The sequence below is a fragment of the Manis pentadactyla genome, chromosome 3 (assembly GCF_030020395.1).
Source record: "Manis pentadactyla isolate mManPen7 chromosome 3, mManPen7.hap1, whole genome shotgun sequence".
NCBI lineage: Eukaryota > Metazoa > Chordata > Mammalia > Pholidota > Manidae > Manis > Manis pentadactyla.
In genome coordinates this window covers 201,108,786-201,123,833 of record NC_080021.1, presented here as the reverse complement: position 1 = coordinate 201,123,833, position 15,048 = coordinate 201,108,786, and the positions used below count along the sequence as shown (strand labels likewise).

At 36.1% G+C, this 15,048-nt stretch overlaps 1 protein-coding gene across 2 annotated transcripts in view; it reads right to left on the bottom strand.

The window, feature by feature from the left end:
* KIAA1958 (KIAA1958 ortholog) overlaps positions 1 to 15,048 on the bottom strand; it is a 192,323-nt gene that overhangs the window by 51,393 nt on the left and 125,882 nt on the right. Inside the window, exon 3 of one of the 2 annotated variants that reach the window (XM_036915642.2) lies at positions 2,201 to 2,284. The exons of the other annotated variant lie outside the window; for it this stretch is intronic. Coding sequence (XP_036771537.2) covers positions 2,201 to 2,284 — 84 coding nt within the window. The remainder of the gene's footprint in view (positions 1 to 2,200; positions 2,285 to 15,048) is intronic. 2 annotated transcript variants of the gene reach the window in all.

Sequence of the window (15,048 nt, the reverse complement as noted above, 5' to 3'; positions counted from 1 at the left end):
GGAAACATTATGAGTTGAAATTAAGAAAGGTGAATAGAAAAAACCCTGGAGTTATATGACAGTACCATTTCCTTGTCTATTATCAAACGATTTGTCTTGATCTCAATATAAAATGGAGATAACTAACCTTTTCAAAGTTGTTGAAAGAATTTAAGATACTGCTTATCAAAATAAATACATATGTACTGAAATGCCTGAAGAAACATTTATCAAAATATTAACAACGGTTATTTTTGGCTAGCAGATTTAAAAGTATATTATTTTCTTTATGCTTATCTGAATTTTCTGGTTTTCATGCAATTAGTTAACTATTATATAAGTGATAGAGATAAGTCACATAGCACAGTGCTATCACACATACTGGCTCAAAAATGGTGGTTACTGTCATTATTTATATAAAAAAAGTAAAGCAGGATATCATCAGCCTCTTGTTTCTGGACACCTCTCTATGAAGAAAAATCATGAAATGAAGTTGATTCCACCCCACAAGGTCCACAGCAGACTTTTTTGCCACAATATCGGACTTTGCATATTATTTAAAAATTATGTATCTTCCAAAAAGAATGGCACCTTTATTCCCCCCTACTACCCTCTTTGCCCCAAGAAGAAAAAAAGTGTTACCAACTTTCATACATTACAAAAAAAAAAAAAAAAAAAAAAAAAGAGGCATAGGAGCTAAAATTATTCTAATTGACCTAAAAAAAAAAGATGTAAATAATTTGTCAGTCTTACACCAACACTTTCATATTCTGGATCTGACTGAATATAATTATTTTGTATAAGCAGTAAAGTGTTGTTTCCCCCTGATTAGTACAGAATTTCAAAAATTAAAAAAATAAAGACATTTGTTAAGTGACTAAAAACGAGATGAGGTGGCAAGGAAAAGCAGGAGTTGAGGATACACATGTCTAGGATGACTCTTGGTTTCCTTTTTGAGTTTTTTTTCAAAAACGGAATTCCTTCTCTACTTTGTGTTGCCTGAGAACCACTATGTTTTTGTAAAGTCTGTAACAGTAATTACATTTAATCACCCACAAGTACATTTGTTTTAAGCCTATAAATACTATGTTAGTAATACTAAACTATCTCCATTGGCTTATTTATAAAAAGAAAAATATATTATATTTTTGTATTTTTATAAAGTTAACACTGATGGGAGAGGAAAGGGAACGAGAAGCGTGTATAATCAGTTTTTCTGGATACAGTAACCAAACTGGGGTCCTGCTCAAGCCACCTGGTCAAGCAGTGTCAGAGGAAGAGTCATAGGAGGCAGAAACGATGAAATTGCCACTGTTGGAGTGCCCAGCCACCGACTGTGCAGCCTGCTGGCTCAGACTGTTACAGATGAGCACCAGCTGGTTGCTTTGGGCTTCAGACAAGGTGCTGCAGCTCTGGTACACACTGAAGTTGGTTTTCCTGCCGGGGATGTTGCCTTTCTCACACATGGTCTTCACCATCTTGGCCAGTTTGTTCTTGCCAAGGGCCTGACAATTGTACCAATGCAGAGCCGCCAAGTTCACAACTGGCTTGATGGACAGGTAGAAAGGGGCATCCTCGTATCGCATGGCAGGCGGCCGCCGCTGGGCATACTCCTTATAGTCCTGCACGGGGCAGGTCTGTGGGGCGTGCTGGGTGGCATACACACGAGAGTCTGTTCCCCCTCTTTTGGTTTTGGCATTCAGGTCACCAGTGTCTTGACCCATCCACTCTAAATACTCGAGCCCTGTTTCTGTTACTCGGAGCCGGATGTCACCCCACTTCAAGGTAGATCCATGGAAACCTGTGCAGTGCCCAAAAGCTTTTGTGTTGTTGAGCCAGACAAGGTTAAGCAGACCCTCTGGGTTATAGCGGCTCAGCAGTCCTCTTTTCCGCAGAATGAGCTCATCAGCAAAGGTGAGCTTCATGGACTTGTGTGGCTTATTTCCTTTTCCTTTGCAGCGGAGTTCAATTTGCTTCTGTTTCAGCGCCTCCTGGGAACGCTTGAATTCCTTATCCCTGGTGATACTATAGCCGTACCTGTGTTCTTTCAGGTACCGTTCAAGTCCACATTGGTAATTGGCCAAGCTGTTGGGTTCATATTCTGACCCATCCTTCTGCCTGGCATCCACAAAGAAAGAAGCCAGATAGGCATCCAACTCCTTGCAAGGGATGACATAAATCTCTCTTGTTTCAGAAGGATACTTGGAGATGAGGAACTCGCGGAAGTTGCGGAGCGCGGTCTGCGTGCTCCGGATGGTTTTCTCATTCTGCTCCCTGCTGAGCTCAGCTGCTCTTTCATCCTGGTCTGCAACAAATTGGGGAGGGGAGGGATAGAGAGGGTGTTGATGAGTTCAGACAATGTACTTTCTACTCTGAAATAAAGTTTTCTTTTATAATGAACAGGGAAAGAAGGAATTCATTTTACAGAGATCACTAATACATGTTATTTACATGCCTGTTGCATTGTAATAGCCAACTTCAGTTTCACAAATGATGTACTAAACAAGAGTATGGCTCATGACAATCAAAATGAGGTGCTCATGTCACTGGCACGTAGTTTAGTGTATGAGTGTTTGTGTTAAGAGTGAGATCAAAGCAGCCTTTGATTTAGGAAGAATGTGAGACAGAAATGTGCTGTCTATCCTACTGCAGTGTGCAAGGGCCCCACTAGAGCTGACACACTCATTGTCAATCACTTCATTTGTGAAAACAGTTTGTACTGGTTCCATTTTATTGAATTAAATTAAAATACTCAGATTTGTTATTTAACACATCTCTAGAGTTCTAGAGTTAAGAATTATTAAACAGATCATTTACAGCAGTTAATTCAACACAATCTATAGCAATTCAGGTAAACATAGTTTACAAATATTTTGTAACTGCAGGGTAGCAATACGCAATAGAGGTATTTGGTATTTTGGAAAGTAATGAGGATAAAACTTGACAGCGAAAAGTACAGGACAATGAAATTTCAATTAGGCTATTATAATCAAGATGTAAGAAAGAGTATATCCCTCCTGGATAAGTTGTTTTATTTTATTAATTTAGCAAGGACTAAATTAGTTAATCTAGGAGGGACTGGAGGTGCCTCTTTCCATTAAGGATCACCCACGATTAAGTAATGCTGCTCTGGAGAGTGGCTCTCACACCTCAGTGTGTGTCAGAATCACTCAGGATACTCGATCAAAAGATCAAAGAAGTACATTTTACCTAGTATGTCCATGCTCAGGATGAGGTTCGAGAGTACCCAATTTGGGAAACAAAGTTCTGGTACTTATGTCTTGTGAAAGAAACCCTATTCTGTTTTACTCAATTTTTAAAAATAATGATTAAGTTCAATGATATCATTTAAATGATTCCCTTTGGGTAATATGTAATTTAAGTCTGGGATTTTAATGTAATAAGAAAAACATTTTGTCAAGAATCACCATTATGTCAGACATGGTCTGGGTTGGAACTCAGAAATTCTAAAAATTAAATTATACAGCAGAAAATCAGGCTATCCTAATGACTGCTGAGAGACAAGCATCAAGTTCAATTTAAAACAACATAAAAATGTTATTTCTGATTCTAACATATAAGGTAAATGTTTTATCCTTATTATCTTATTTAGGAACACTTTAATTTTTAGGACTGCTCAGTGGAAGTCTTTGTACTAACCACAATAATATACTAATAAAAATAAAATTTCTAATAAAGTGAATTTTATTCATAAAACACAAGTTTTTGTATTACTATACACATTAATGAATGAACATGCTACTTTAAAATGACAGTTCTAAGGTATAATTACCAAAATCCTTATAACTTTATAAAATGAAATGAACTAAAATTCAGTAAGCTAAGTAGGTATTTTTATAGGCACATTTTTGAGATCATATTTCCAAAATTCAAACATACCAAAGTATATCTTATTCTTCATTCGACTTCACTTTGATTATGCTATTTTCTGAGTTGACAGTGTTTATATGTCAGCAATAAAGATGTACATCTTTCCATCAAGAAGATGGATGCCACAGGCTGCATGCAACCTTTTACCTTGCTGGTTTCTCTGTTTACATGTAAAACCAAAGAGGTGAACACATCTGTTTATTTTGGCTACTTGTTTAGATATCTATCACAGCAGTCAACAAATTTCAAATGAAGACTTTTTTCATAGACAATTTTAGGGAAATAATTTCTAGTTCCTCAACTTTCACAAAGAATCTTTTCTAGAACTTACTTGTCAGAGATGAAGACTGAGTTTGCACATGTTGCTATCCCAAACCTACTATGGTACATACTCTGGGGTGTAAAAGACTTTGAGGACCAAACAAAATTTATAAATCCATGATTAAAAACCTATCACGCTTCTCGTCCTTCCCTGTCTTATACATATATGGGACTGAATTTAGGACTTCTGAAGGGGTTACAGGTTAGTAAGGTTGATTCTTTTAAGTAGAATTTGAATATTCTGCATGACTATCAGAACATTCAAGACAAAATAGAGGCTTAACATTTTCAATTCTTTCAGATTCAGCATGCTTTTATTCACAAGATGCTTAATAACTATTACCAAATCACATAAAATATTAATTCTAGTTACAATCAATTCTCATCTTCACTTCATACAATATTCAATATTTTCTACCTTCTTTTTACAAAGATAAACTGATTAGAACTTATGTTGAAAACCTTTGAGTGTCAATTTAAAAAACAGTGAATGGCATATATAGTTTTCTTAAGGGGCATGTGAATAAGAGTTTAAGTCTCCTAGACTTAATTAAGAAACAGAGGAAATTAAGACTATAGAAGGGTTCAGAATCTTTCATCTGCACATTCCCTGGGGGAGGCGGTCAGCTGTCTTATGTCGGCATCTTCTCCAACCACATTTTTAGCACTATGCTCACACACCAGTTGACCAACACATCCTCAGCCCCACCTTGTTTTCAAGGCTTTTTCCCTTTTCTAATTGGCCTCAATCTCAGTTAAGAGTCATTGTGTCTGTAGGAAACTAAAACTAAAGAAAAATGACATTATCATGTCCTTTTCTAACTGCCTGGAATGTGCCACAAGAAAAGGTCTGAGAGTAGAGAAATCCTCACTCATTTTGCATAAATATGGGAAAGTAAATGGCTTTAAAGTCAAGTGATAAAAATAAGTTTTTCAGCTAATTATAAAAACAAGTAAGACCAGGGAAGATTGATAATAAAGTACAGAACTGTTAAAATCATCTTGCATTTATCTCTAATTTTAGAAAAATTTGATCCCCTTCCTTTTAAAAATTTTGTATTAGGTATATTATAACATACCTACAACAGAGTGGTCATTTATGTGTATGCAATTAATTTTCACAAACTGAGTTCAGTGTCCACATCAAGGAAAAGCATCCCAGAAACCTTCTGCATGTCCTCTTCATCCAGTTAATCCCTCTCATCAAAAATAACAGCTATCCTGACTTGAAACATCACAGATTTGTTTGGCCTGTTAGTATAACTTACATGCATGGAATCTTAAGAGGATGAACTCTTGTGTCTGGCTTCTGTTACTCAAAACTATGCTTCTGAGTTTCATCTATACTGTTTCACTGTTGTAGATAATTTATCCTCATTTCTGTGTAACCCTTCCATTGTGTGAATATATCACTGTCTTTCCACATTATTAGACATGTGGGTAGTTTTCAGTCTGGGGCTGTTTACAATAAAATTGTTATGAACATTCTAGTAGGTGTCTTTTGGTGATCACATGGATGCATTTCTGTTGGGTGTTTACTTAAAAGTGGAATTGCTGGGTTATAGAAAGTATTTGTTCAGCTTTAACAGATACAACCAATTTTCCAAAGTGGTTGTACCAATTTACTCACTCAAACATGAGTGTGAGGGAGTTCAAGGTTGCTCCCTATCTAAACTAAACACTAAACAAGGTTAGCCTTTTCTATTTTCGCCATTCCAGTGGGTGTACAGCAGTACCGCATTGTGGTTTTAATTTTCATTTCCCTCATGTCTAATGAAGTTGAACACCTTGTCATATGTTTATTGGCCATTTGGATATTCTCTTTTTTGACGTACCTGTCCAAGTCATTTTTCTATTGGATTGCCTGCCCTTTTTTTTTGCTGTTTGTAGAAGTTTTAACATATTCTGTAAGTCTTCATCAGATATACATATTGCAGATATTTCCTCCCAATCTGTGGCTTGGCCTTTTCACTTTCTTAATGGTGTCTTTAATAAACATTAATTGTTAATCCAATTAGAACTTTTTTTTCCTTTACAGTTCACACTTTTTGCATCTTGTTTAAGAAATCTTGCTTATTCCAAAGTCATGGAAGATGCTTCTTTCAAGAGCTTTACAGTTTTACTTTCCACATTTTGATCTGCTATCCATTAACAATCCACCTATATGTTCTGAGATAGAAATTAATTTTTTCAGTATAGACCATGATCCATTTGATTTTAATTAATAAACTCTGAACAGGCAATACAGCATGCAGTACAGTATCTAAAAGATAGAAATGTTTATAGAGTTGAAAACAAATCATTCTCCATCCCTTCTCCTTGTCACCATGTTTCCCTCTGCCTAGCAACCAATATTACTAATTTATTGGGTATAATTTTGGGGCTTTTATATGCACACATACATTTATTTCCCTTCAAAAGGGAGGAGGGTATATACTATACATCCTATTCTACACTCTGTTTTTTACTATTACAGTGTGTTAGAGGTAGCTCCATACAGTTGCCTCAATCTTTCAAACAGCTGTAAAATATTTTATATGGACATACCATGATATATTTATCTTAATCCCCTAATTTGCTACTGATGGACATTTGCATTATTTCCATCTTTTTGCTATTACAAGCAATGCTGCAATAGGTGTCCTTGTACTCATGACATTTCTCATGCATGGGCAAGTATATATACAGAATGAATTTCCAAAAGAACTGCTATATTGCTATTGCTCTGTACTTATGTTGTACCAACTTATACTTCCATGATAAGGTATAACAGCACTGGTTTAATTGCACCTTCCTAAACATAATGTACTGTCAAACTTATTAATCTTTCCTTATTTAATTCATAAAATATATATTATAGTTTTATTTTGCATTTCTTTTATGATAAATGGGATTTAATTTTTTATCAAATACTTATTAGCCTCCTGCATTTTCTCATTGTCTTTCTAGGAATTCCTTTTGTCCACTATCCATTTTCTTTTTTATATTGACTTATATTAGCTCTAGACATATTTAGGAATTTTACATTTATATGTAGCCTTAATATTTATGTACAAATTATTTATTTAGCCTTATTATACTTAGCCCTTTGTGATGGGTGTTTGTGTGTGTGTATACACACACATTATTTTTTAGTTTGTCTTTTGTGTTTGTGACTTTGTTACATTTCTAGAACTGAATTTATCTATTTAAATGTCTTTTATATTTGTGGCATACTTAGATATATTTTCCCCACTTTGAAACCATAAAACAATTCTCTTATGGTTTCCTCTAAAACATTCTTAATTTCATTTTTAATATCTAAATATTTAGTTTCGTGTTAAAAGGCTGCCACCAACTTGAAATTTTTCTAGATAGCCATCTAGCTGTTAAATAATACTGGTGATTGTAGATCATTATTCATATAACTTGACCTTGAAAACAACTTTTTATAGTAGATTCCTACATTTACTGTATTATATCACTTTTCATTAGAAGTTTATCATGTCTTTCAAACTATTCCAGTATTTTTATTAGAATTAGTTCGGTTACTTAAGTGATCTGATTATAAAGTTGCATAGGCTTTGACTATTCTGCCCCATAAGCTGTTATTTTTTAGTGTGCCATCAGAAATGCAAATTTGATTTGATAACAGTAACACCTGCATAGCATATAATTGGGTTTTGGTTTGTGATCCAATTTGAGAGTTAACACTGAGTTTTTTTTCCCCCATATTAGCTGTGTTTATATTGCATACTGTACATTACTGTATAGACTTTTTCTGCAGTTCTATTGAGAAATAGTCAACATACATTACTGTATAAGTTTTAAGGATGTTTGTACATTACAGCATGATGGTTTGATTTACATATATTGTGAAATGATTACAATAGGTTTAGTTAACATCCATTATTTCATATAGACATAATAAAAAAGAAAAAAAAATTTCTCCCAGTGACAAGAACTCTTAGAATTTATTCTCTTAAGTTTCCTTTCTCATTCTATTTGTTATTTCATTTAATCTTAGTTCCTGTGATCATAATATATGTGAGGCAACAGGACTCTGGCTCAGCTTCTCTTTCTCTTGGCTGAACCCTCTTCCTTGTGTTAGCTTCATCCACAGGCAGGATAACGACAGCCAGAGACTGATGGGGGTCATCTATTCCAGTAATCCCCTTTTAGGGCTCAAGAAACTTCTTCCAGTTTATATTATTTTGTTAATTTTCCTAGTGGTTATCATTATTTCGATGACTTTGCATCATACCACAAATCCTCTAATTTTATACAGTACATATATATAAACAATGTCAAAGTTAATATAAATATCAAAATTAAAAACAATGTCAAAATTTAATATACCATATACTTATTTCTCCTCCAACTAATCATTTTCAATTTATCTTTCTTATTCTTTGTAACTGTCAGCTTTTTATTCTATTATTTGATTTAGTTCTTCTAGTATTACCTTTACACCTTCAAATATCGGAATACTCTATTACTTGAATTATTAGCTTTATCTTTTAAATCTTGGTTTATACTCTTTCCCACATTCTCTCTTGAATTCTCCCAACTTAAAAATTATGCATTTCCACATTGGGGTGGTTTATTATTTACTACATATCTTTATAAAATACTTTATAATATTCTGTTTTTAATAATAATTTCCACAGTTTGGTCTTGGTCTTACAATTACACAGAACCAATGCTTACCACCAGTGTTTTGCCAGTCTCTTTCCCCAGGTGGCTAAAGTTTGTCCTCTAGTACCTTATTCAAAAAGTCTTTATAAAAACTCTGTTTTCCTGAGGTCTTGAACTTCACAGAGTATCTTTAATCTTTTACTGTTTTTACCTGAACAACAGTTTGACTAGATACAAGACTCCCCACTCATGCCACTGCCCATCCCCCCAAGACAAGAGCAATGTGGCTTAATTCTGTCGTTTAGAATTCAGTGCTGCCATACAGAAGCCAGTGGTCAACATAATCTTTCTCTCTCCCTTCTAAGTCTCTTGACTGCTTTTTTTGTCCAGATGGCATTGACATCTAAATGATTACTTCTTGGGCAATAACTTTATTAGGCTATTCTCAGTGTTGATCACTGTACATCCACCTTTTTTCTGGTACACAGTGTGCCCTTTCAAGCCATAAATTCAAGTATCTCTCTACTGCCTTGTCACATTGGCTTACCACTTCCCACAAAGATGACAGTGTGTATGGTCTGTTTACTCAGTCCTGCCTCCTCTGCTATTCTCTGGAATCAAACAAGGTCCAGGGAAGCTCTCACCACCAACCCAAGTTCTTAATTCTAGTTCTTTAAAAATGATTTTTAATTTGCTGCTCCGCATGTACCACCTCAGTGGAAAACTGAGTTCTTCTTTCACCTCCCTCTGAGTTCTACAGTCATGTTTCTTGGCGTCATATTCAAATCTGCATTTCATTACTACATCTGGCAGCCTTTCTTAAATACTGTGGTTCTAGCAGAAGACTTCTGATTTCTTAAGAAAATGTTTATTTCTGTTTCTCTTATTTTGAAGTGATTTTAAAGAGAAGCCAGAATTCTGATCCAGTTCTTTACATTTGAATGAGAGAGAAACTACTGTAACTTCTAGTCCCTAACCTGGTGCCTTGCACTTAGCAGGGATTCCATAAATGTTTGCTGAATGCTTTCTGATCATATGAAATCCACTCCATGAAAAATGGTTACATTCACAAGAAGATTCTGGCAGTCATCAAAAACTCGGCAGTCAAACTTCATTAAATTGTGCTTGGCTGTATGTAGTAAGAAATATAAGTTGGATTCTAAATAGCTCTATTGTTTAATGCTGATGATAAACAAAAACTGTTTTCAGCACAAATAAAAGAAGGTATACGACCTTCAACAAAACAAACAGGCAACCTACCATATGGGAGAATATAATTGCAAATGATATATCCAACAAGGGGCAAATACCAAAATACATAAAAGAACTCACACAACTCAACACCAAAAAAACAAATAATCCAATTAAAAGGTAGGTGGAGGCCCTAAACAGAAATTTTTCTAAAGAAGACATACAGATGGCCAACAGATACATGAAAAGATTCTCCACATAAATAATCATCAGGGAAATGCAAATCAAAACCATAATAAGATTATCACCTTACACCTGTCAGAATGGCAAAGAGACAGAATCCAAAAGACAAGAAATAAGTGATGGCGAGGACGTGGAGTAAAGGGAGCCCTCCTACACTGTTGGTGGGAATGTAAATTGGTTCAGCCACTATGGAAAATAATATGGAAATTCCTCAAAAAATTACCATACAACCGAACAATTCCACTTCTGGCAATTTACCTAAAGAAAATGAAATCACTAATTTGAAAAGACATGCACATTTATGTTCACTGCAGCATTATTTATAATAGCAAAGATATGACAGCAATCCAAGTGCCCATTAATAAATGAATGGATGAAGAAGATGTGGTACATATATACAATGGAATATTACTCAGCCATAAAAAGGAAGTCTTGGCCATTTGTGATACATGGATGAACCAAGAGGGTATCATGCTAAGTGAAATAAACCAGGCAGAGGACAAATACCATATGATTTCACTTATATGTGGAATCTAAAAAACAAAAAAAGAAATAGACCCACAAATATAGACAACAGATTTTGGTTACCATAGGAGGGTGGTGAAGGGATGTGTGAGTAGGTAAAGAGGATAGAGAGGTACAAACTGAAAATTGTAAAATAAGTTAGACATAGGAATGGAAGTACAAAACAGAGAATTTAACCAATAATACTGTAATATCTTGGTATGATAATGGGGTAACTATTCCTATTGTGGCAAGCATCTAGTAATGTATACAATTATCCAGTCACTATGTTGTATCTGAAACCAACACAATATATCAATTTTATTGCAATAAAAATATAAAACAGACAACAACAAATGTTGGCGAGGTTGTGGAGAAAGAGGAACCCTCCTACACTGCTGGTGGGAATGTACATTAGTTCAACCATTGTGGAAAGCAGTATGGAGGTTCCTCAAAATGCTCAAAATAGACATACCATTTGACCCAGGAATTCCACTTCTAGGAATTTACCCTAAGAATGCAGCACTCCAGTTTGAAAAAGACAGATGCAGCCCTATGTTTATCGCAGCACTATTTACAGTAGCCAAGAAATGGAAGCAACCTAAGTGTCCATCAGTAGAAGATGTATATATACACAATGGAATATTATTCAGCCATAAGAAGAAAACAAATCCTACCATTTGCAACAACAGGGATGGAGCTAGAGGGTATTATGCTCAGTGAAATAAGCCAGGTGGAGAAAGACAAATACCAAATTATTTCACTCATATGTGGAGTATAAGAATAAAGAAAAACTGAAGGAACAAAACAGCAGCAGAATCACAGAACCCAAGAATGGACTAACAGTTACCAAAGGGAAAGGGACTGGGGAGGATGGGTGGGAAGGCAGGGATAAGGGCAGGAAAGAAGAAAGGGGCTTTTTCCAATTAGCATGTATAATGTGGGGGGGTGGGAATGGGGAGGGTTGTGCAACACAGAGAAGACAAGTAGTGATTCTATAACATCTTACTACGCTGATGGACAAAGACTGTAATGGGGTTTGTGGGGGGGACTTGGTGAAGGGGGGACCCTAGTAAACATAATGTTCTTCATGTAATTGTAGATTAATGATAACAAAATAAAAAAATATATATATATATAAAATAATAAGGAAAGGAGGTATACTATAAAAATCACTTTCAATTCTTAAGAGAAGTATGCATACAATTCAACAGCAAACTAAATGAGTCACTGTTATTAGTGAAAAGAAAGCATGCACTGAGATGAGCAAAACAGTCTTACTATATTAGGCTGTGATTAATAACAAATTTAAAAAAACTGAATGTGGGTAAAATTCAAAAGGCCTAGAAAACTGGATGGAGAAGACAAGGTGGCAGCCAAAAATATTTAAGTACAAATTATTTTTTCTAAGCAAATTTCTTTTTTATTGTCAGGTATTTAACAATTAGAAACGAAATTTTAGACAGTGAATAAGCAGGCATCAGAATCACGTTTCCTATGGCTCCTGGAAACCTACTGCACCTAACAGCCTAATCAATATGTGTACTCAGACCTAAAATATAACTTAGGCTCTGTCCCCACAAATCCGCTCACCCACCTGGTCAGTGCCTCTGCCACCTACCTATTTGTCCAAGCCTGAAACCTGAGCACCATCTCTGATACCTTCTCTCACTCTCTTCTACAGCTAATCCATCAAGTCCTGCTGAGCCACCTCATTCATACATTCAAGCACAGTTAGTGATTAACGAAAACATGTTAGGGATTAAGTAGGCTGAATCTACAGGGATGAGCCTAATGCTAACAGCCCTTGCTTTTGTGGAATTTACCAGAGTGAATGAAAACAGACAGTACAAGTAAGTAAATCTTAGACAAACTGACACAAATGCTATGATGAAAAATAACAGTATTGTAAGGACAATAAGTGACCTACTTAAAGATGGATATTCCAGGAAGGACTCTCTAAGAAGACCTAAGAATGAGAAGCCAGTCCTGCAAACTGTAGGAGGAGGAAGAGTAGAGGGAAGAGCACATGAGAAGTCCAAACAGTGGAAACTCAACTTGAGAAACTGAAAGAACATCAGTGTGTCTGGAGTGAAGAGATCAAAAGGGAGACGGGTACAAGGAAAGGTCTGAATGCCCACCAGGGTCAGATCACGCCAGGCCTTGTAGGCCTTAATAATGACTTTGTATTTTATCCTTGAAAAATAGTTGGTCAGAAAACTACAGTTGCATTTGCACAGATCTGCTATGATATAAACCTACCACGCTAAGGAAATCTTTAATAAACTCTGCCTTGTGTAAGTAGGGCTGAGTTCACATCTGGATGACCTGGTACAAAACACTCCCAGACAGCAAAATGATCCATCATGTGAGCCACCTCAGTGGAAACAGAAGGTCAGAGCCAGAGAGAACAAGGGCTTATGCAAGTCAACCACCACCTTACCTTTCCCCTCTCCCTATCCCAAAAAAGAAGGAAAGGTATTCAAGTTTGCAAAAGCTATGGGATAGAGATTTAAGTCACTCTTACCTAATCTTAAATGATGAGGAAACACCAGTAGTTAATAAATTACATTCTTATTGTTCTGCCATATTTATTTCATTCAATCTCACACCTCTCTGTTAGGCTGTGACCTCCTTAAGGAGAAAGCAATGCTAAGAGACAGGCTAAGCAAAGTTTTTAAGCAGACAGCTTGCCTATACTTATTTATATAGTTTCTATGCCCCATTAGTTATGTTATTTTTCATGTATTTATCATCTGGGAATCCTGAGTACTCCTTATATGTTCTAGCACACCACAGCTAGCCAATGAATACATGAAGATTGACAATAAATATATGAACTGTTGAAAGAATTTCAAATCCACAAATTCTTCATATGTATTTCAGATAACTGAACATCTCGAGCTGTGACCTGAGAATGACAGGAAAGGGAGAACTTCTGGATGTGCACGCCATTCAAATATGCATTTTAAAAATGTCTGCCTTTCTCTCTGACCTGTAATTTATATTAGCTCTCCCCTACCCATACTGCCCCCTGCTGGGCTACTATTTTAATTGTCCTTCCTGTCATTGCATCACTAGTATGATCTGGGTTATAAACAGGGAGAGCGGATAAACTCTCCAGGTAGAAGGCATGAGTGACATCACTGGATGAGTGAATGGCCACTTATTTCTTGCCTGTACCATCCACAAGCACCATAACACTTTTCACTTACACTTACTCCAAGCTTCTTAAAAGGAGAAGCCATCCAAGGGAAACAAATGCAAAAATGAACAAATGGGACTATATCAAGCTGAAAAGCTTCTGTACAGCAAAGGATACAATCAATAGAACAAAAAGGATCCCTACAGTATGGGAGAATATATTCGTAAATGACAGATCCGATAAAGGGTTGACATCCAAAATATATAAAGAGCTCACACACCTCAACAAACAAAAAGCAAATAATCAAATTAAAAAATAGGCAGAGGAGCTGAACAGACAGTTCTCTGAAGAAGAAATTCAGATGGCCAACAGACACATGAAAAGATGCTTCACATCACTTGTCATCAGAGAAATGCAAATTAAAACCACAATGAGATATCATCTCACACCAGTAAGGATGGCTACCATCCAAAAGACAAACAACAATAAATGTTGGCGAGGTTGTGGAGAAAGGGGAACCCTCCTACACTGCTGGTGGGAATGTAAATTAGTTCAACCATTGTGGAAATAGTATGGAGGTTCCTCAAAAAGCTCAAAATAGAAATACCATTTGACCCAGGAATTCCACTTCTAGGAATTTACCCCAAGAATGCAGCACTCCAGATTGAAAAAGACAGATGCAGCCCTATGTTTATCACTGCACTATTTACAATAGCCAAGATATGGAAGCAACCTAAGTGTCCATCAGTAGATGAATGGATATAGAAGATGTGGTACATATACACAATGGAATATTATTCAGCCATAAGAAGAAAACAAATCCTACCATTTGCAACAACATGGATGGAGCTAGAGGGTATTATGCTCAGTGAAATAAGCCAGGCGGAGAAAGACAAGTACCAAATGATTTCACTCATATGTGGAGTATAAGAACAAAAGAAAACTGAAGGAACAAAACAGCAGCAGAAGCACAGAACCCAAGAATGGACTAATAGTTACCAAAGGGAAAGGGACTGGGGAGGACGGGTGGGAAGGGAGGGATAAGGGCGGGGAAAAGAAAGGGGGCATTACGATTAGCATGTATAGTTTGGGGGGGGCACGGGGAGGGCTGTGCAACACAGAGAAGACAAGTAGTGATTTTACAGCATCTCACTATG